Source organism: Mus musculus, chromosome 1, assembly GCF_000001635.26.
Source record: "Mus musculus strain C57BL/6J chromosome 1, GRCm38.p6 C57BL/6J".
In the NCBI taxonomy this organism is placed as follows: Eukaryota; Metazoa; Chordata; class Mammalia; order Rodentia; family Muridae; genus Mus; species Mus musculus.
In genome coordinates this window covers 5,141,898-5,163,668 of record NC_000067.6, presented here as the reverse complement: position 1 = coordinate 5,163,668, position 21,771 = coordinate 5,141,898, and the positions used below count along the sequence as shown (strand labels likewise).

The 21,771-nt window shown below is 38.8% G+C and overlaps 1 protein-coding gene across 13 annotated transcripts in view; it reads right to left on the bottom strand.

Moving 5' to 3' along the window:
- Positions 1–455: 455 nt before the first annotated feature.
- Positions 456–21,771, bottom strand: part of Atp6v1h (ATPase, H+ transporting, lysosomal V1 subunit H) — an 80,236-nt gene continuing 58,920 nt past the window's right edge. For 11 of the 13 annotated variants that reach the window (XM_030255224.1, XM_030255279.1, XM_006495433.3 and 8 more), the window contains 3 exons: positions 19,818–19,919; positions 13,608–13,721; positions 456–1,564 (listed from right to left, as the gene is read on the bottom strand). In XM_030255224.1, coding sequence (XP_030111084.1) covers positions 1,504–1,564; positions 13,608–13,721; positions 19,818–19,919 — 277 coding nt within the window. In that variant the 3' untranslated portion in view covers positions 456–1,503. The remainder of the gene's footprint in view (positions 1,565–13,607; positions 13,722–19,817; positions 19,920–21,771) is intronic. The other 2 variants (NM_133826.5, NM_001310442.1) reach the window with 1 other exon arrangement.

Here is a 21,771-nt window from a genome sequence, read left to right as displayed (position 1 = left end):
AAGTACAAAGATCACAACTAGACATTATGAAGAGAGAGAGAGAGAGAACACTCAGCCCTAAATGGAATATCTCCATCAAATCCCTACCCTCAGAGCTCAGAGGACCCTGAGGAAGAGAAGGCAGGAGTGTAAGAGCCAGAGGAGATGGATGACACCAGGAGAACAAGGGTTTCTAACCAACTTGAGTACAGATCATATAAATTCATAGAGACCAAAGCAGCACAAGGCCTGCACATGTCTGCAGCAGGTCCTTTGCGTATATATTATAGCTTTCAGTTTAGTGTTTTTATGGGAGTTCCAAGTACATGAAAAAATGGGTCTCTGAGTTTTGTGCTTTCTTTAGGGCTCTTTTCCTTCTTTTAGTTTGCCTTGTCCAACTTTAGTGTGATGTTTATATTATTAAATTTTAGTTTCATAAAAAATAGATCTTTTTAAAGTCTAAAAGAAATAAAATATACAAAGTCTAACAAAATTTATTCAAGGTTTAAATTTTTTAACTTCACAGTCATTCATGAATAACACACTGCATATACCATGATAATGCCATAAAAATCACAACGGTGCAAAATGTTCTAAACACAGCAATGTTGTAGATACTGGTACTGGAGCACTTGGTCTTGCTCACCTGTGTGATGCTGCTGATAATGAGAGTTAAGTGCTGACTCGCAGTGGTATAAGAATACAAAAAAAAAAAAAAAAAAAAAAGAAAAAAAGAATACAGAACAATGTATAGTACACTACAGTGGGTAGTGGTAATAACCATGTGTCTATTTACTTATTGTTACTATATTAAAGTGTACTCCTAAAGTTTACTGTGAAATAATCTCCCATATTTTGACAGCAACAGCCTCATCCACCTTTTACTGTCTTCACTACATCAAGAGGGCAAATCAAGAGCAGGCTTATGTACCTATATTCTGTAATGTTTGCAAAGTGACTAAATTGCCCAAAAAATGTATTTCTCAGGACATACCTGTTATTATGTAATGTCTTGAAGGTGTAGAATGTATGTGTGCATATGTGTGTGTCCGTATGAGTGAAAGAGTAAGAGAGAGTGAGAGCAAAAGACAGAGAGAGGGGGAGGGGGAGGGGGATGGAGATGATCATTTCAAAACATTTACTTCTCATCATCACCTGGGAACACTTCTCCCAATTTTTATTTGAAATAAATGATGTTTATTCAAAGTCCACAATAGGAATAAGCAAAATTTAAGAACATGTTTGGAGTGAGAATCCTTTAATTATATTCATTTTCAGAGGACAATAAATACAAAAATCATAAAGAATATAAGTAACAGTAATATTTCTCTAATACAGGCAGTATCTAATTTTATACAATTTAACAAGCAAACACTTTTATTCTCCCAGGAATTACCATAGGGAAAAGCTATACAACAGAAAAGAAGTAATCATTAAATTAAAAACTATTTGCTTTTAACCCTAAAGACTGAGGTTCTCACTCCACTGGTCCATGGGAAGTGCAGAAAGGCTGAACAGGTCAGCTCAGCTCCGAGCAGCAGCAGTCTGAGGCTGCTCTGACTGTAGTTGTTTACCAAGATATTCCCTAGAAAACAAGAACATGGTAACATGGCAAATTAGTATTTCAATATAAAGAATCACTGACAAGACTCAAATTTATTAATAAAATAACCCCTGGAAACTACACATTTCCAACTTTCAAAAGCTTGGTTCACAGAGATGATAGGTCTTCATGCAATGCCATTTGCAGGGTTGACTTCCCTCTTTACATGAAGGACTTACTCTAACATCTGCAGTCTGAGCTTAGCAACCAACTTAAGATTCCAATGGGCTTCTTTATACCATAGAAAACACATTTCTTAGTGTTAGAAAATACACACATGTATAGCCTGGGATGAACACAAGGCAATAAAAATAAATCCCTAACAATAACAGCAAAAGTCAGGACTCTATCAGGAGCTCCTCTTGTGGCCTACAAAGACCACAGTATTGCATGCCCAGCTATCACAGAGGCTAAGGAGTTTTCTCATTCTACATACGGGGGTAAATGAATTAAAGTGATAGTCTCCAAACTGTCTAGATCCTTCGGGAAATAAACTGACAGCAGGTTAGAGGTACAGTCCTACAATCACAGCACTCAGTAGGCAGAGGCAAGAAGATTGTGAGTTCAAAACCAGCTTGAATTACATAATTAAATACGAATTTTAGGTTACATGTGAGAAAAGAAATAGAACATGTACCTACAATATGCATAGCTTTAGCTTAAAATCACATATAGGAACCACTGAGACAGAGGGAATGGGTATGTTCTTTACTCTTCCTGCCCTCTCCCACCCCATGAATTGCCTAAACTTTTTTTTACAATCAACAAATAAGGAAAAGAAACTATTTCTAAAGACTTCTAAATTGTCATTTTCTCCAGGAAAAAAAGAAAAGAGCTTTAGTTAAGAATCAGGTTTGCACTCAAGCCCCTTCCTACTCTACATTACTCTGAGACTGGAGGGTGCATCTTCCTGCAAGGACTAAGGTAGACATTTTGTGTGAGGTACATGGCCTGACAAGGAAGCAGCATACCCAGGATCAGAAACATCTTCCCCACCTCCTACTGCATCGAATGGTCACTCAACTACTCCTTGGGTGAGCACCACCAGGAAACAATCTTTGGGTGTCACCAAAAATGTGCTTTATTACCATTTTTGCCCCCAATCGAATGTTCTTAAAATTTACTTTGGATGTTAAAAGCATGTATTATTCTTGTGGTCTGAGGAACTACTCTGACATATGAGGTTATTATTTCCAACAAAAGGCAGTTGTGTACCACTAATATAAATAAAGGCAGCGACACAGGAATGGCTTTGAAAGAGCTTATGCTGAGGTCTTCATGACCACAAATGTCAATGCAATCTACATGGTCCTAAAATCAGGTCCATCCAGGTCAGCAGGGGTGGGGGGGGTTTATTGTGATTGGTATATACAAGGGACAATGTCACAAAAAGTGAATTGCCTTTCATTTATTTGTTCAAAGGTCTTCTCTGGTTGATACACTCTTTTTAGTTATATAAGGTAGCTATTTGATCACTTTGGGAGTGATACCTTCCTGAGCTACACTGGTGGTACAACAAGTTCAATAATTCTCTCAAGTGATCTTTTCTCTGCTTTTGATCTCCTTAGTGGTGTGAGCTTAGCAACTGATTTGATATGATATGAAAGACAGGTGCTATAGCAGCAGAAGTAGCTGGAAAATTCTGTAACATAGCCAGGTATTTGTCTAGCAATGGCAGAAACAACTAAGAAAAGCAGAAGTAAAAAGAAGGCAAGAGAGAGTTGAGAGTTGACAATAAAGAACAAAAGACTATTAAGAAGAGTAAAGGACAAAAAAATGAAAAAAACCCTGGAAGTTGGCAGAGTTTTAGGGAGCTGCTGGGCATTAAAGGTCAAGGATTTCAGACTATGGCCCAGGAGCTAAATCACTAGTCATTGTCAGGGGCTAGGGACTCCCACTTCCTTGGCCTGCACAAGAGTTTAACACTACCATGGTTCCCACAGCCCAATTCAAACCTGTAACATTCACTGTCACATGTTGCTGTTTACAGCTATTTTTGGTTGCCACCAACTGCTGCCAGAAACCAAGGGTGACAAGAGCTTGTTCTCACCTACCCCCTATGCCCATGTGGAGAGAGTAAAGGACCCCAGCTAGTTTATAACAAAGTTAAGAGAGTACTAAAGTACAGCAAAGGTGAATTGTTCTGACATCTGACAAGTTCATACAGTTTCCTCTTTGCTTCTTTCCTGTGACCATCTGTCATCAGGAAAGCTATTCCATTCCTAATTCTCACTTTTTCATACATATAAGTTGACTGGGAATCACCCAGTTCCTGACTTTTAGTCTGACAGAGATCAACTCTCTGAGCATGGCAATGCCTACCTTTAATCCCAGCTCTTGGGAAGCAGAGATTTCTAAGAGTTTGAGGCAAGCCTAGTCTACATAGTGAATTCCATGCCCACCAATGCTACACAATGAGAACTTGTCTCAAGAAAAAAAGGAAGACTGACAACCAGTGATGCTTCCTCTGCCATCTTCTGAGTTTTCGTTGTTTAGGACTTGGGGAAGGATTAGGACATGTACAGATCTAAAGGCCTTGGGAGGATCTCATAAAGGCCTCTAAGCCTCCTGAGCCATACCCAATACCCTACCCTGCACAAGGGAATGTTGTGGTAAATAATAACAGGAACCAGCATGTTCCTGCATTTGTGCCTCTGCCCCGGTGGCCTGGCCAGCCTTGCACTGGAGGGCAATGGCCGACCTGTTTTTATCTTGTGGAGACTCTCTGGTCCAGAGCTTCTGAAAGATGTCCAACCAGCTCACTAAATTCCCATTGGTGGGTCGCTACCAGCCAACCTCAAGCCAACCTCATGCTTCAAATCCCCCACAGCCTTTGTGGTGCATCTCAGGCAAACCCAAGCTTTGCCACCTTACCTTTCTCTCTCAAACCCAGACAAGCCACTGACACGTGAAGGAAAACGCAACACAAACTTAATTCAGAAATGATGGTATCTCAATCGCTGGGCGCAACAACTAAAATCCTAACTTGAAAGCCTTATTAAATCTAAATCCTCTGTTGGCGAATCCTGACAGATCCTACTGAAACTAGGAGACACTTGTAGCTACATCTTGTGCTCATGCTACCCCCATCCAAAAGGACCCCTCTCTCCTCTTGCCTCCTCCTCTCTTCCCCACTCGCCCAGTGATTGGCTCCTTTATTCATTAAGGGGATTGGTTCACAAGAAGTCACCTGACTCACTCCTTGTCTGAAACCCCTCCCAGGAGAGTGGAATTAGCATCAAAGTACAAACAGCACCAGGCCCATTCACAACAAGGGAATGTTAATAGGCCTAATCAAGTGAGGGTCTCTTGCAGGTGTTCATAGCTAATCTAATTCAAGAATGCAAGGGTCATGCCCAACCCAGAGGAAACAGATCCAATATACCATATGCTCCATAAGACTTCACAACAGACTAAGAAATACTAGAAACTGTGTTTAGAAATGAGGTATTGGGCTTCAACTTTTTGAACTTCAAGAGGTCCAGGTCATGTGAACATTCACAATAAAAATCCCTTTACTTTGTCATAATTAAAGCATATTTATTTGTTTCCAGGAGCACTGTTCTTTTTTTTTTTTTTTAAAGTAAAAACAACTTGAATATACTGATAGCTTTTTAAATGAATTCAATATTTTTAAATACTTTTAGTTTTTGAGAATTTCACACAATATATTTTGATTATATTCATCCTTTCACCCCTCCTCCTCCCAGACCTACCTCTATCTCCCTACTCCCTCAACTTCCTGTTATCTTTTCATCAATAATCTATTTAGTCCAACTTGTACTGCCCATATACTCCCAAGGTGGGGTCTATCCAACCATATGGTGGTTTACCTACCAGGGTCATACCCTTAAAAGATCCCAACTCTCCAGAAGCCATCAACTGCCCATGCTTCCTCAGATGGGGTGGAGGTTCAAAACAAGCCCCAGCCCCATCCTACTCCCACCACAATGCTATAATGTTGGCTAGCAAGAAACAGTGTCTTCTGGAGTTCTGAAGATAATAGGGCATCTGCATACAACCACAGCAGCTGTGGTTTCCTGCACAAGACATATTTTTAAATATAATTTATATTTTTATTTTTAATTTCGAGTATGTGTACCCAACATAGGCATTAGAAACTGAACTTGTGTTCTCTCTCCGAGCAGAATGCATTCTTAACCTGCTCACCATCTCTCCAGCCCTACTCTGGCAATTTTGACCACACTAATTTCTCCTATATAATTGGAAATACTTGTAACCTTACCTATACAAATTAATGCCAGGGAAATGAAATTTTCACTATAAGTGAGCAGTAATTATAATATACTTCTCACCATTTACCTATCCTGTTTGGAGAATTAAGCAGAAATAAATGTTAATAAAATGTTCTCTTCTGTCTATATAAAAGGAAATTTGTCTTAAATAACAATCTTTGGAAATTTATCTTAGGCAACAATCTTTATTGTTGTAATGCAGGTATCTGTAATAAAAAGAAAAATAAATTTGAAATGTTTCAAGTAGTCTTTTGATTACTAGATTGCTATAGTCACAGAGTGATTTTCCAGCCTTTATAATGATTTTATTTGTTTGCTAATCATGATCTTGAATGTCCTCAAACTTGCTATGTAGACCAGGCTAACCTCAAACTCAGATGTCTGTTTGTTTCTGCCTCCTGGTCCCCACCAAACATTCAGTGTTGTTATTAAGAAGAAGTGTACTATAATGTTTTTTTTAAGTGTATGGGTATTTTGCCTGTATATACATCTGCATACCATATGTGTGTGGTGAAAGTGGAAACCAGAAGAGAGTGTTGGTTCCCCTGGAACTGAAGTTAGATGGTTGTAAACCATCGTGTGAGAACAGACTCATGGGGTGTATTACTAAAGCAAGACCCATGGAAGGACACATGATGTTTTGAGGGCTTATAAATAGGACTCAATGGACAGTAGCCTCTGGCTTGCATAGCTAGCTTTGTAATGCTTCATTTGTCTCAAGTTTTCATCTTCTCTGAACTTCTCCTGTCATCCCAGCTATTTCTGGTCACTCCTGGTGACTGTTTCAGATTCAGCGGAGGCCTGGCTGGTGCATACCACCACTGCTGATTCTTGTTTGCTATCCTAAAAATTTGAGATTAAAATTGGCCCCAAGTATCTACTTCTAAACAACATATAACAGAGTCTCATGGCTTCTTCTGGATCAAGCTGCCACTGCTGATATCCTAACAATGCAGATTGGATTTGCTTCAAAGAACTATTTCTAAACAGGTACAGTTCCCCCATATCCTAATAATCTTTCTTTTCCACTACCTCTGGTGGGTGGTAGGCTAGAAGGGATGTTAAAGCATTTAAGAACCCTTGTTAAAAGTAGAGCCGGGCGTGGTGGCGCACGCCTTTGCACTCGGGAGGCAGAGGCAGGCAGACTTCTGAGTTCGAGGCCAGCCTGGTCTACAAAGTGAGTTCCAGGGCTATACAGAAAAACCCTGTCTCGAAAAATTAAAAAAAAAAAAAAAAAGTAGATTTTGAAAAATCTAAGCCTACAGGAACTCTTAGCTCCTTCTCTAGCACCAATGTCTGCCTGGACACTGTCATGCTTCCTACCATGATGATAATGGACTAAACCTCTGGAAGTGTAAGCCAGCCCTAATTAAATGTTTTCCTTTATAAGAGTTGTCTTGCTCATAGTATCTCTTCACAGTACTAAAACAATAATTAAGACACTGTTCCACAAATTAGAAAGAGGAATATCACTGAACTCATTGTATTAAACTAGTACTACCCTTCATGATAAAGGTCATTAAAAAAAAATTGCAAAAAGAGCTGAAGGATGTTTGAGTGGTTAGGAACAATTGCTGTTGTTCTAGAGGACCCAAGTTGGTTTCCCAGCAATCACGATCATGCATCTAATAACCTGTAACTTTAGTTTTAGAGGATGTGGATATTCTATTCTGGCTTCCAACATGCGCGCACCTCCCTCAAAATAAATTAGGATTAGATAGAACTTCAACATAATCAAGCCTATATATGACAATCTTACTACCAATAGACACTAGATAGATAGATAGATAGATAGATAGATAGACAGACAGACAGACAGGCTGACAGACAGATAGACAGACAGAAAACATGAAAGCACTTCTTTTATAATCTGGAACATGGCAAGGATGTCTACCCCCCCCCCATTCCTATAGTGATTGTAGTCTTATCTATAGCAATAAGACAAGTGGAAAATATAGAAAGGATACACAGGAAAAGATGAAGTCAAATCATCCTTATTCGCAGATAACATGATACTGCTTAAGCAAGGTCTTATAGATTTCACCAGAAAACATTTCTACATGATAAACATTTTCAGTAAAACTGCAAGATACAAAACCAACATGCAAATGAACAATTCATATTTTTAAAGTGGTCTACTTACAGCCATAAAGAAAATGCAAATTAAAAATACTCTAAGAGTCTACATTATCCCAAGTACAATGGCTTTCATCAGGGGAAAAAAAAGACAAATGCTAGTGAGAATGGAGGAAAAGAAAAACCCCCATTAGTTGGTAAGAGTATAAAGCAGGCATAACCACTATAGAGCTCACTTTGGAAGCTTCTCAAAAACAACTACTGTGTGTAATCATACTACTCCTGAGCATATAGTCAAAATTTTCCATTTCCTACCAGAGATTATGGCTGCTCTATTCACGATAGCAATGAAATGGATAACTGAAATGTGGTACATATAAACAATAATATTTTCATTTAGCAGTAAGTAAAGAAAACTAAAATTTTCAAAAAGCCAGATGCATCTGGAAATTACTATATAAAGTAATCTATACTGAGAATGATAACTCCTACATGTGCTCCCTCACATGTGGATTCTAACTTTCCGTTTGTGTATGTGTAAACATGTAGGTCATGATATTAGAAAAGTGTCCTAGAGAAGAGACAGAGATGCTTTGAGGAAGAGTGTGAGGGGTTGTAATAGAAAACAAGAAAGATATGAAAAAAACAAAAGCAACAACAACAACAACAAAACTTACACTGCGTGTAGAAGAATGCAAAAGTATTCTTCCCCTGAGTACTTCTAATTCTGGACTGCCCAGCCCACAGTTTTTTGTGTGAGAAAGAAATAAGAATCCATCTTGTTCAAGTTAGGTCAGGCATTGTAGTGTACACTTTTGATCTCAAATTGCAAGTTTGAACACAAAAAGTTAAAATGTTTAGTTATGAAAAAAGCAGATTTGGTATGAACTAGACAGTCTATCTACCCAACCTCACTTTATGACTACATTTTAATAAATATTTTCTAAAAATTACTCTAGACAGATATTCCATATATTAAAATAACTGGGAAAGAAACTGCTCATTTACTGGTAGAGAATCCCCAACTTATTTCCCTTCCTGTTAGGAATTCCACTGCCACATCTGGGCTTTCATTTTATTTATTGCCTAGTCTTGAACTCTCTCATTTCTCCCATTCTAAATCACTTCTGCAACATTTAAATCTCTATCTTAAAACAAATGATAACACAAATTCAGCAGAACTCTCCCATCTCTACCTCCATGAATCTCTTATGAAGAGCTACTGTTTTAGGATTTACTGTTGTGAACAGACACCATGACCAAGGCAAGTCTTGTAAGAATAACATTTAATTGAAGCTGGCTTGCAGGTTCAGAGGGTTAGGGTTAGGGTCCATTATCATCAAGATAGGAGTATGGCAGTGTCTAGGTAGGCATGGTGCAGGAAGAGCTAAGAGTTCTACATCTTCATCTACAGAATCATCCAATATCTTCATCTACAGATTCATCCAATCACTTAACTATAATCCCCAAAGCAAGACAGGAAATCAATTAGGCAAACTCAAAACTCTGCAGTTCCATATCTGATGTCAAAGTTATCTTCAGATCTCACAACACCTTTTTCATTTGTTGACTGCAACAAATTTTTTTCTCCAGGGATGGTTCCACTCCCCATTACCAGCTCTTGTCAGCAGATATCATGGCTTTGGCATATTGAACATCTTGGGGTTTCCAAGGCCCTAAGTTACACCTTCTTGGTCCAATATCTGGGATCCACACATGATCTGGGCTCTTCCAAAGGGCTTGGGTCAAATCTCCAGCTCTGCCCTTTGTAGCACTTTAGGCTCTAGTTGATCCACTCCACTGCTGCTGCAGTTCTTGGTAATCATCCCATGGTACTAGCATCTCTAATATGCTGGGGTGTTTTGCTGCAACTAGGCTTCAACAATAGCCTCTCAGGCTCTCTTCATGGTGCCAAGCCTAACCTTTTTTACATGATCCTTTCTGTCCTGGGCAGTCAACTGCAACAGAGGCTATACCTTCATCAATGGCCTCTCATAGTGCCGAGTGTCAGCTACTCTCCATGACTCCTTCATATCTTCATAAATCAGAGTATCACTTCAGTGATTCTTACATATTACTAATTCCAACTGCAGCACAAGGTACAACCTTAGCTATCTCTGGAACACAGCTTCTTTGTGCTCTAAGAAAGCACTTCTCAGATTTCACCTCAGTGATGCTGGTCTTCTAAATCACTGCTAATTTCTTAGCTCCAGCTAACCAGCATAAATTGTTCCAATAGTCCTTTCTACTCTGAACTCTAAAGCCAGAGCCACATGGCCAAAGCTGCCAAGTTCTCCTGCTTCTGGGCCTAGAACATGCCCCCTCTTATTCTATTATCAGCTTTCTGTTTTCCAACTCTCTCACTGCCTAAGCTTGGCTGTCCTGGAACTTGCTCTGTAGACTGACTTTGAACTGAGACATCTACATAGCTCTGTCTTATGAGATTAAAGGTGTATACCACCATACCTGGATTTAAGCTTTTCTTCACCTAGAATTTGCTCTGTCCCCTGCCAGCCTTGAACTCAGCGATCTGCTTGGCTTTGTCTCCTGGGATTAAATGTGTATACTATCATGCTGGGAACTAAACTTAGCTTGGTAAAATCTAGCCCCAAGTTCACCACTCCCTTTATCTGTTATCTCCTTGAACATAGGATTAAGGAGATTCTACTTACTGGTGACCTTTTAATAATTGAACCATATATTTTGTACTTTTCCTTTCTCAGCTTGCTTTTCATTAGAATGCTCTTCATACAACATAACCAAAGAACAAAGACTCTGCTGAGCATTTCTAAAACTTCCTTTGTCAGTGCAATTAATCTGAGTCTCTTCACCTTAGCCTCAGCCAGACTCTTCAGACAAGGGCAAAAAGCAGCCACATTCTTCACCAAAATACCACAAAATCAGTCTCTCTGCCATATATTAAAATTATTCTCCTCTGAAACCTCTAGAGCCAGACTTCCTTAGTTCAAATCACCCCCAGAAACAAAGTCTTCCATAATCCTACTAAGATGGCTATTAAGCCTCACTTAAAACATTCCAAATCCAAAATCCCAAAATCCATATACTTCCTAACAAAAGCATGCTCAGGCTTATCACATCAATACCCCACTCCTGGCATCAACTTTTAGAATTTTACTGCTGTGACAAGACACCATGACCAAGACAAGTATTATAAAGACAGCATTTAATTAGGGCTGGCTTACAGGTTCAGAGGTTCAGTTCATTATCATCAAGGCAGAAGCATGGCAGCATCCAAGCAGGCATGGTTTAGGAAAAGCTAAGAGTTCTACACCTTCATCTGAAGGCAGCTGGGGGAAGACTGGCTTCCAGAGATCTAGGATGAAGATCTTAATGCCTATGGCCACAATAACACACTTCCTCTAACACGGCCACACCTCCTAATAGTGCCACTTCCTGGGCCACCATATTCGAACCACCATGAATGACTTGACTTGACTTTGATACCATCTCCAACATGCTACAATCATGGTTGCCAAGGGCCCTGGTCTAGGTCACCAGCAGCATTTATGCTTCCATGGACCTCCCTTTCATGTCTCCTCAGCTTTGTTTTAACATTGCTCACCTCAAAGTCTTTCACCAAATATACTTTTTCTTTTGCTTCTCTAATACCACGGTACTGGTTTTACTCCAAATTTCAAGTTCACTGCTCTTCCTATGTAATACTCTCCTAGTTGGTTTGCCAACTTGGCACAAACCAGATTTATCTGAGAAGAGGAACCTCAATTGAGAAAGTGTCTCCATAAGACTAACAAGTCTGTAGTGGAATTTTCTTGAGTAATTATTGATATAGGAGGGCCCAGCCCAATGTGGGTGATACCTCCCTTGGACACATAGTCCTGACTTGTGTAAGAAAGCAGCAAGTCACAGAGAACAAGCCAGTAAGCAGCCTTCCTCGTGGCCTCTGGCTTAGTTCTTGCCTTCAGATTCCTTCCTTGACTTGCCTCAATCATGGAGTATGAATAACGTGAGATTTATAAGATAAAATAAACTATTTTTCCCAAAGTTGCTTTTAGTCATGGGGTTTATCACAGCAATAGAAAAACCAACTAAAACAAAAATTGGTATCAGAGTGGGGTACCACTATAACAGATTTGACCATGTTGTCTGAGAGGATTGTTGAAATCCAGAGGACCTAGGCTGAGTTCCCAGAACCCACATAGCAGCCCACAACCTTCTGAAGCTCCAATTCCCTTTAACATCCCCTTCTGGCCTGCATGCACATATTTACACAGACAAAACACTCATACACATAAAGTAAAGATGAATAAATCTTCAAACAACAACAACAAAACCCATTTCAATTGCTTTAAATTCATCTAAGCCTCATACAACAGCATACAATAAAAAACACCCTGCAGGTGCACCCCTAAATGTAGGCTTCATTACTGGTGCTTACTCTTTACCTTCAAGTTATTTCCTCAGTCTTAATAAAAACATAGAGCACCACAGTTTTCCACTGTGGGAGCTGTCTGTGCCCTGAAGAGTATTTCCAGCACCCAGTATCTCCTTGCAACATCTCAGTACCATAAAGGTACTAAAACCTTTCTCCATGCATTGCTTTAAACAAGTGATGCTCATTTCTGCTTCTGTATTTTCTGTCTCACCCCTCACACCTGAATTACTAATTAATCCCAATAAAGAGGCTGCATAGCTGGCTCCTAACCACTGTCACCTCAGCATAACTATTTTGACCTATCAGAGAAGCCTGTATAATTTACCTATGTAAACTTGCACCCACTTCTAGTCTATCTTCAGTCCAACACTTAACAGAAACAATGTAAACACTCAAAAAGACACTGTTGTAAGCCTGGATAATGTGTTTATGGGAAAACTGCTTGCTGGCAGGACTGTAACATTTCACATACAAGGTAACAGCAGCACAACTAGATATTATTCTGTACTGTATTTGACTGAACCATTCTAATGTACCATTATTCTTTCCTCTGAAAATATTGATGACATTTCTGTCAGTTATAAACAATTTATATTTATTCCTTGTACTTTAACAAAAATAGCCTCAAGCTAGAACACTCTTCAGTATAGTACAACCATGTGATGATGTGTTCCAAGTGCTGAACAACCAACCCACAGCTGAAACTAGCTGTTCCAAAAGGGAATCATTACTTTTTCTATATAGTGCCCTAAGGGCTGACCATTATGTTCAGTCTTTAGAAAGAATACAAAAAGATCAATAATGTGAATTTAAAAAAATAAAAGGACAGGAAAAAATATGACTGCTTACTTCAAAAGCAAACCATTGTCATTAATGAAGCATGACCACGGAATTTGAATAAATCAAAAAGCTTCCAGTGTCTTTCTATGAACTGGTACAAGGCAGTCTAGTTAACTTTACACTTTAAACATCTGGAGAGGCATCTGCAGTCCAGCTGTGCCCACACAACTCCAAGGAATCCGCATTTGTTTTGTCACAAGGGCCTCAGTTACAGCTGAAGTAATTTTGGGGTATCAGAAATCTGTACCTTTCATAAGACTATTAATGCAGCTCATCTCTTAAAAATTAAGTCTTTGCTCTATACTAGCAGTATGTGCATAGACTTTTTTTATAAAATCACTGATAAGTCACTGAGGTATTTATTTCCGTAAGAGCTTGTAGGATAAGCATGTGAAAGTTCACAGAGCAATGTGCAGGTGAGATAGACACCAAGACATACCAGTTGTGCACCATGAGCTTCTGCACGGCCAGAAGAGCATTGTAGCGAACCTGCTGGTCTTCATGGTGCATGTGGTTCATCACCAACTGCTTTCCACCAAGCTGCTCAATAACCCTACAGAACAGAAAAGACTTGGTGAAGATGTCATTCTTTGACACAGGTTACAAGTGTAAAGTCCAAATACTAAGTGCCCAAAGGATTTCTAAAATAAAAGTTAAAACTAACTGAAGTAAGCTAGCATTACATCTTACATCACTCTCAATGAATTATAGACTGTAGTGGGTTGAATGAGAATAGACTACGAAGGTTCATGAATCCACAGCTGATGAAACTATTTGGGAAAGATAGGAAATTTGTCATGAGGAGCAGGATTAAGGTTTCAAGAAACTTGTGTCATTCCCACCATGCTCTCTCTGCCTCCAGTCCTGAATGAAAAGGTGAAATACAATACAAACATTGAATGCCACTGAAATTTGAAATGTTAGATATATCACATTAAACAGGTAATTTTCTGTAATTACCAAATACAGAGAGCATGTATAAATCCATTATAGCACCATTGGTATTGATCAAATGATACACAGCCCGTGCTCTTTAGTATGGCAAGCCCTGCTGCTTGGCTAATAATGGTAGGGGCTGTTCCTGCTCAATCCACTCTCCACCCTGTCATCAAAGCAATCTTTGCAAAACCTTTAATATAATTTTCCCCATTTAAAGTTCAGTGAGTCTGCTCATTAACAAAGGTACCAAAATCCTTAACACTTCCTTATCACATATTTTGAGCTCCTATTTAGTTTCAGAGAAAAAGGCCTTATAGCCCTGTCCTGTGGCCTTGCTCTGCGCCCTGAGCTCATAACCAACTGGAAGTACTATTATTCTGGCCTGAAAGCAGCTTATCTGATACATGCGTTTTCTCCAAGTGTCATAGCCTCTTAAACTTGGAAACCTACACAGCACTTTAACACCATACTCACAAGCCATTTTAAACAGCAAAATTAAAAAAAAAAAAACCAGTGTGGTGGCACACACCTTTAATCCCAGCACTTGGGAGGCAGAAGCAGGCAGATTTCTGAGTTCCAGGACAGCCTGGTCTCCAGAGTGAGTTCCAGGACAGCCAGAGCTACACAGAGAAACCCTGTCTAAAAAAAAAAAAAAAAAAAAAAAAGGAGACAGAAGATGCAAGCATGGAAACAAACAGACCATGTAAACAGCTTTTGTTTTTTTTAGAAGAAGGGAAAACACAAGAAAGCAGAACTCAGCCTTGTTCTACCTCAGCTAGAAATGTGTCTTTCAGGGACTCCATGTTTCCCACAGCTCTACCCATGTTCATGAGTGACTGCAGAAGTGGCATATTTTTATGAGCCTTCAAATGATGTAATTTTACCAAGTAAGCAAATTCACTAGTTTGGAATCCATGAACATGAAAATCAGCAATATACTTCAAAGAGCTGACATATTACCTATATAATTATAAGCATAATGAGCATAATATGAGGCACTGTGCTAACTGCCAAAGTAGAAGAAAGCACTTCATGTAGGTTTCTGTGAAGAGCTCCATGAAGCAATGCTCAGAGCCCAGGTCAAAACCAACATTCAAGAGAATACCCACCCTTAACACATCTCACTATTATTCACTAATGTATGATAAAAAGCATAAAAGCTAATTTAATGTATGTCTAATTTAATATAATAATTGTAACACTTGACATATTGCAAACAGCAAGCTTTACCAGTGTAAAAGTGGATTCCTAGCCTATCTTAAATAACCAAAATATAAGTCAAAGATGTAAGATGCTATGTTTTCTTTCTTACAAGATTAAAAAGAAACAGTCACACTTCCTGATGCTGCTGGTAGATCATGAAAATGAAATTCTCACATACTAGTAGCTGGAAGTCTGAACTCATCTGCGCCATAATAATGTTTTTAAAACCTCATAAATATACACTTTCTCTCCTTTTGTCTATTTCAGGGGATGGCAGAAAGTAATCAAATTGTACAACAGTTCATTCTGTTTTCACAACAATGAGAGATCAGAACCCAAGCAAATGTCGGTTTAACAAAAAAATTAAAGTAAAAGAAAATGACAAAGCATGAGCTATGATATGACCAGTTTCCACAGAGCTAAACAAAGAATTCTCAACTGAGGAATACCAAATGGCCAAGACGCACCTAAAAATGCTCAACATCCTTATCATCAGGGAAATGCAAATCAGAACAACCCTGAGATTCCACCTCACACCAGTCAGAATGGCTAAGATCAAAAACTCAGGTGACAGCAGATGCTGGCGTGGATGTGAAGAAAGAGGAACACTCCTCCATTGCTGGTGGGATTGCAAGCTGGTACAACCACTCTGGAAATCAGCTTGGCAATTCCTCAGAAAATTGGACACAGTACTACCTGATGACCCAGCTATACCACTCAAAAGATTCTCCAACATGTAATAAGGATACATGCTCTACTATGCTCATAGCAGCCTTATTTATAATAGCTAGGAGCTGGACAGAACCCAGATGTCCTTCAACAGAGGAATGGATACAGAAAATGTGGTACATTTACACAATGGAGTACTACTCAGGTATTAAAAACAATGAACTCATGAAATTCTTAGGCAAATGGATGGAGCTAGAAAATATCATCCTGAGTGAGGTAACCCAATCACAAAATAACACACATGGTAAATAAGCACTCACTGATAAGTGAATGTTAGCCCAGAAGTTTGGAATACCAAAGATACAGTTCACAGACCAATGAAGCTCAAGAAGAAGGAAGACCAAAGTGTGGATACTTCGATTCTTCTTAGAAGGGGGGAACAAAATACCCATGGAAGGAATTTTAGAGACAAAGTGTGGAGCAGAGACTGGAGAAATGACCATCCAGAGAGTGCCCCACCTGGGGATCCATCCCATGTATAATCACCAAACCCAGACACTTTTGTGGATACCAACAAGTGCTTGCTGACAGAAAAGTCTGTTACACCTGTCTCTGTCAGTGCCTGACAAATATAGAGGTGGATCCTCGCAGCCTACCATTGGACTGAGCACAGGGTCCCCAATGAAGGAGCGTGAGAAAGGAACCAAGGAGCTGAAGAGGTTTGCAGCCCCATAAGAGGAACAGCAATATGAACTAACCAGTACCCCTCAGAACTCCCAGGGACTACATCACCAACCAAAGAGTACATATGGTGGGACTCATGGCTCCAGCTGCATATGTAGCAGAGGATGGCCTACTTGGTTATCAATGGGAGGTGAGGCCCTTGGTCCTGTGAAGACTCTATGCCCCAGTGTAGGGGAACGCCAGGGCCAGGAAGTGGGCCAGGAAGTGGGTGTGGGTGGGTTGGTGAGCACGGGGAGCAAGGAGGGGGTAGGGGGTTTTCGGAGGGGAAATCAGGAAAGGGGACAACATTTGAAATGTAAATAAAGTAAATATCTAATAATAATTTTTTAAAAAGACAATCTGAGAAGTCACTGTCTGAGACTATGGTGCTAAAAGCCCTGCTTCTCTTCACACTTTCTACAAATTAGCATCTGTAATGGTCAGAACTATAATTTTTAGGTGTGCTAAATAAAAAGTGTGTGCCACTATAAAAATAATTTATGTGCTTTGCTAAGCGTTGCATACTGAAGACCCGTGTATCTGATGTAAAAATCTTTTTTTTTTTGAGAGAGAGAGAGAGCAAGCATGAGTTCTCTAGATAACTCTCTCCAGATTGACTGTGCCCTGCTGAATGGTGAATACTTTTCCTCAGCAGATAATCATTTTCAGAAGTTTACAGTCTAATTTTAAGAAAGAACAGAACCAGATCACTACTGTTATTGTTATAATAAAATTTAACAAAGACTTGGACACTAGTGTTTTAGTTTCAAGATAGTATATTGTGATTTATCAGCTTTTTAAAAATAATCTTATATATCCATCAGTATTTCTACTCACATCTTACAGAAACCTGAGTCTGATTCAGCAGCCAAAAAACCGACAAGAAAGGCAGGAGCAGTTTCGAAGCTGGAGAGGCATCTTTGAAAGCATGTCAAGATTAAACCGCTAATTCAGACAGCCATGATGCAAGTGTTGTTCAAGTCTACTCATGCCCAGACCTGAGCCTCAAGCCTGCTGCTTCTGTTTCCTTCCCCAGCCATTCCTATGGAAGACTTAAGCAGGAACATCTACTGTGATGAGCTCAGGCCATGGGAGTGTGCCTAAGTTTATGGATTTGGAAAAGGGAGCACTGCCATCTTGACCAACTACAGTGAGGGTACAAGATATACACTTATTAAAATGATTTCTTCAACTCTAGGAAGATGAGTTTTGATACTGAATTGTTTTAAGAAAAATAAAATTAAAAGCCCATTATGGCATTCCAGGTTTTTCAGCTACACTAGCCCCTTGTAAAGAATTTGAAAGGGTGTTCAAATTGCTGGCACACTGCTGTATTGACTGGATAATACTAATTATGCAAGATATGAGTGGAGGACTAGTTATGTCCAGCAGTTAATGCTATGTGGATGAAGGGGTGCCTAGTATTGAAACTGTCCCAAGTATAAATATGGCTAATCTACTATTTCAATTTATTGAGGACATTTTGCAGTGGGTGGGTGCTATAGATGGAAACCTTATATGCTAGGTATATGTTCTGTCACTAAACCCCACAGCTCAATAACAATTATTAAATTTGTAATTTGGGAGCAATAACTACCTGTTATGTTTTCTATCTGAATACACAAAACAGGCTACTGTTTCAAAAGTATACCTTCTAACCACAAAAGCAACTATGAAAATAACATATAAAATATCAAGAATACCCAGAAAACAAGGGCCTCTAAATCAACATAATCAGAGCTCATATAAACTCACAGAGACTAAGGTACCATGCACATGGCCTGAATGGGTCTACACAGGTCCTTGTGTATATATTATGGTTTCCAGTTCAGTTTTTTTTTATAGGATTCCTAAGTGTCCCAATGAGTGGGTTTCTGTTTCTGTACATGCTCTTGTGCTCTTTTTCTTCTGTTTACTTGATTTGTCCAATTACGATGTGTTAATTTTGTTTTATCTTATTATATTTTATTATTATCCCTTAGTAGCCTGTTAGCCTTCTACTGGGAGAAAAAGGATTGGATATGGATGGGAGGCAAGGTGCAGAGCAACTGGGAGGAAGAGAGAGAAGAAATTATAATCAGGACATTATATGAGAAAAAAACTATTTTCAATAAAAGGAAAAAATAAAAATAAAACAAACAACCATATAAAAGAGGAATAAGCAGCAATCCACATTGGCTCCTGTTAGAAACAGTGAATGCTGTCTGAAGGGTTGGGAGGTGTGAAACTGGACCTTTCTAACCAAACATGTAACCGATTTCCTCTCTCTCCTTCCTTTTATTTCTTCTGAATTTGATTCCCTCAAAAATTCAAGGTCTTTGCTGAGATTTTTTTCACTGAACCAGGAGAAAATGTCCACTTCTTGTTTTTTATGGCTAGCTAATAAATGAGGCAACTATCTTTTGATAATGACTAGTAAATGAATCCTGGCATTTTATGATGAGATATCCTAGCAGCTGTGATTACCTTAGTAAGTTAAGCCCATCACCCAAATGTCAGCAAATGTGACATACCAAAGCAATTTTCTTTTCTTTTCTTTTTTGTCTTAAGTGGCATAGCTATTTATTTATTTACAGGGTATTTATTCTTTTTGTTCTTTTTCTTTTTAAAGAAAAATAAAGTACTGAAAGTCTTCAGATTCTACTTTGGCAAATAAACATATATATCATTGTTTTGTTGTCAGTATATCTAAGTACATTTAATTATATAACCACACCTCAATATTTTGAAATGCATGATTATATTACTATGCATCTACTGTAACTTTTCCTTACAGACTCTGTATTTAATTCTATGGTTTGTAACTTCCGTCAATAACAACCTCTCATTCATGTCCCTAACTATGAGTAGTAGGGGAAAACAGTGTTCACAAAATGGCTATGGAATTAAAGTTTGTAAACAAAGGAAACTTTTAATAAGAAACTTCTAATAATCTCCACTGATAATTACACAAAAGTATTAATGCAAGTGTATTTATATTTTTATAGTAGTCATTTTAACTGAGTTCATTTTCTTCATTAGCTTCTCTCCTGAATTACTCTGATTTGGTAAAGAACATTACTTTGGATTGTTTCAAGAAACCAAAATGAAACATAGGTTTGTCCTTGTCTTTTACCGTTTTCCCCGGGGATAATGCCGGACATATTCTCCAACATCGTGAGCAGCAACAGCTAAGACTTGTGGATCATCTGATACCTCCAGAAGTTTTGTCAAGATTCTGAAATAAATTTAATTCCAACATATCAAGCTGTTTATTTTTCTACAGAGTACAATTAACATAGGTATAATATAGACATCATAAAGCAGACATTTCTAAGGATTTCACCATTATATCCATGTTAGCACTTTTCAAACCTTTATACATATATACAGATTACCCTCCCCCCAGCTTTATAAGCAGTTGTATTTATATACAATTCTAAAAGCATAACCTGAGTCTAGATAGGTCATGGGTCTAGGAGAAAGCCTACTACTATTATTCTGCTAAAGATATATGGCAATAAAATGACTCCTAATAACATACTATTATACTCATAAGTCAGTGCCTTGCTCCACTCACATCAAAGAAGCTTCTTTTAGTAGTAGATGGAAGTTAATAGAGACCCATAACTGCACAATGTGCAGAGAATGAGAGACTTTGGAGCACTAAGTCCTAAATGGTATGTCTTCATCAAACTTCTTTCCTCAAGGCTCAAGAATTTGAGGAAGAGGAGGCAGAAACACCAAAAGAAACGGAGGTGATGTATGATTCCAAGGAAAACAGTATCTTCCAGATACAGCAGGACTGATGTACCTATGAGGTCACAGAGGCTGTAGCAACACACAGAAGACCTGCACAGATTCAAGCCGGACAGGGTGCCAGCAACGACAGTTAGGAACAGACACAGGGTCCTACCCCTAATCAAAAAGCTACTTGTAATTAATACCTTCTGGCAAAGGGAAAAACCTACTCCTAACATGTTTTAGGTCCTGGTCTTTATCACAGGGATATAAACCTAACTGAGACACGCACACACACACTCACACACACACACACACACACACTCACACACACTCACACACTCACACACACACACACTCACTCATACACACACACACTCATATACACACACACACACACACACTCACACACACACACTCACACACACACTCACTCATACACACACACACACTCATACACACACACACACTCACTTATACACACACACACTCACACACACTCATACACACACACACACACACACACACACACACACACACACATTTTTTTAAAGGTCATCTAACTTTTCTAAGATACTCAACTATTACTCTCCCTTAAAAATTGCTTCTTAAAGGAGGGCTCAAGAAATGACTCAATGGAAGAGGTGGTCCTCCTCTGAGAAGAACACAAAAGTAAGTTGTCCAATGACCATCAGCTCTGCAAACAAACTTGCAAGTAACATTATGAAGACTGAAGAGATAATATTTAGTACTATTATCTCTATATATATGCATGCATAGCAACTTAGTAAAAAAGAAGCTATTGAGTTTGAGTATTGGAAAGGTTTTGGAGGAAGGAGTAGGGGGACGAAATTATATCATAATCTCAAAACCAAGTGTATTTTTTAAGAGATGGCTCAGTGTTGAGAACATTTACTGCTTTTGCAGAGGACTGGGTTTTAGTTCCTAGCATCCACCACATAGCGGCTCACAACTCTCTGAAACTCTAGTTTCAGGGGATCTGACACCTAATCTCAACAGGCTTCTGCATGCCAGACAAACATATAGGCACAATTAGCTCACAAATAAATGTTTACTTGTAATAAAGTACTAAGATTTCTAAAATTTTCTGTTATTCTAAACTAGATGTAATGCTCCATCTCTATAATTCTGTCACTGGAAGGGAGAAGCTAAGACTAGGAATGCAAGAGTTCTAAGTCAGCCTATGTCAAAAAAACAAACATGTTCAAATCTACAAAAGCTGCTTAGTTTCTAAATCCCATTATATCTGACATTTGCTAATACTAAAACTTAAAAGTCTACCCATAAAACTTTTGCAACCATCTCAACCTGTCATCTACCTGAAATCT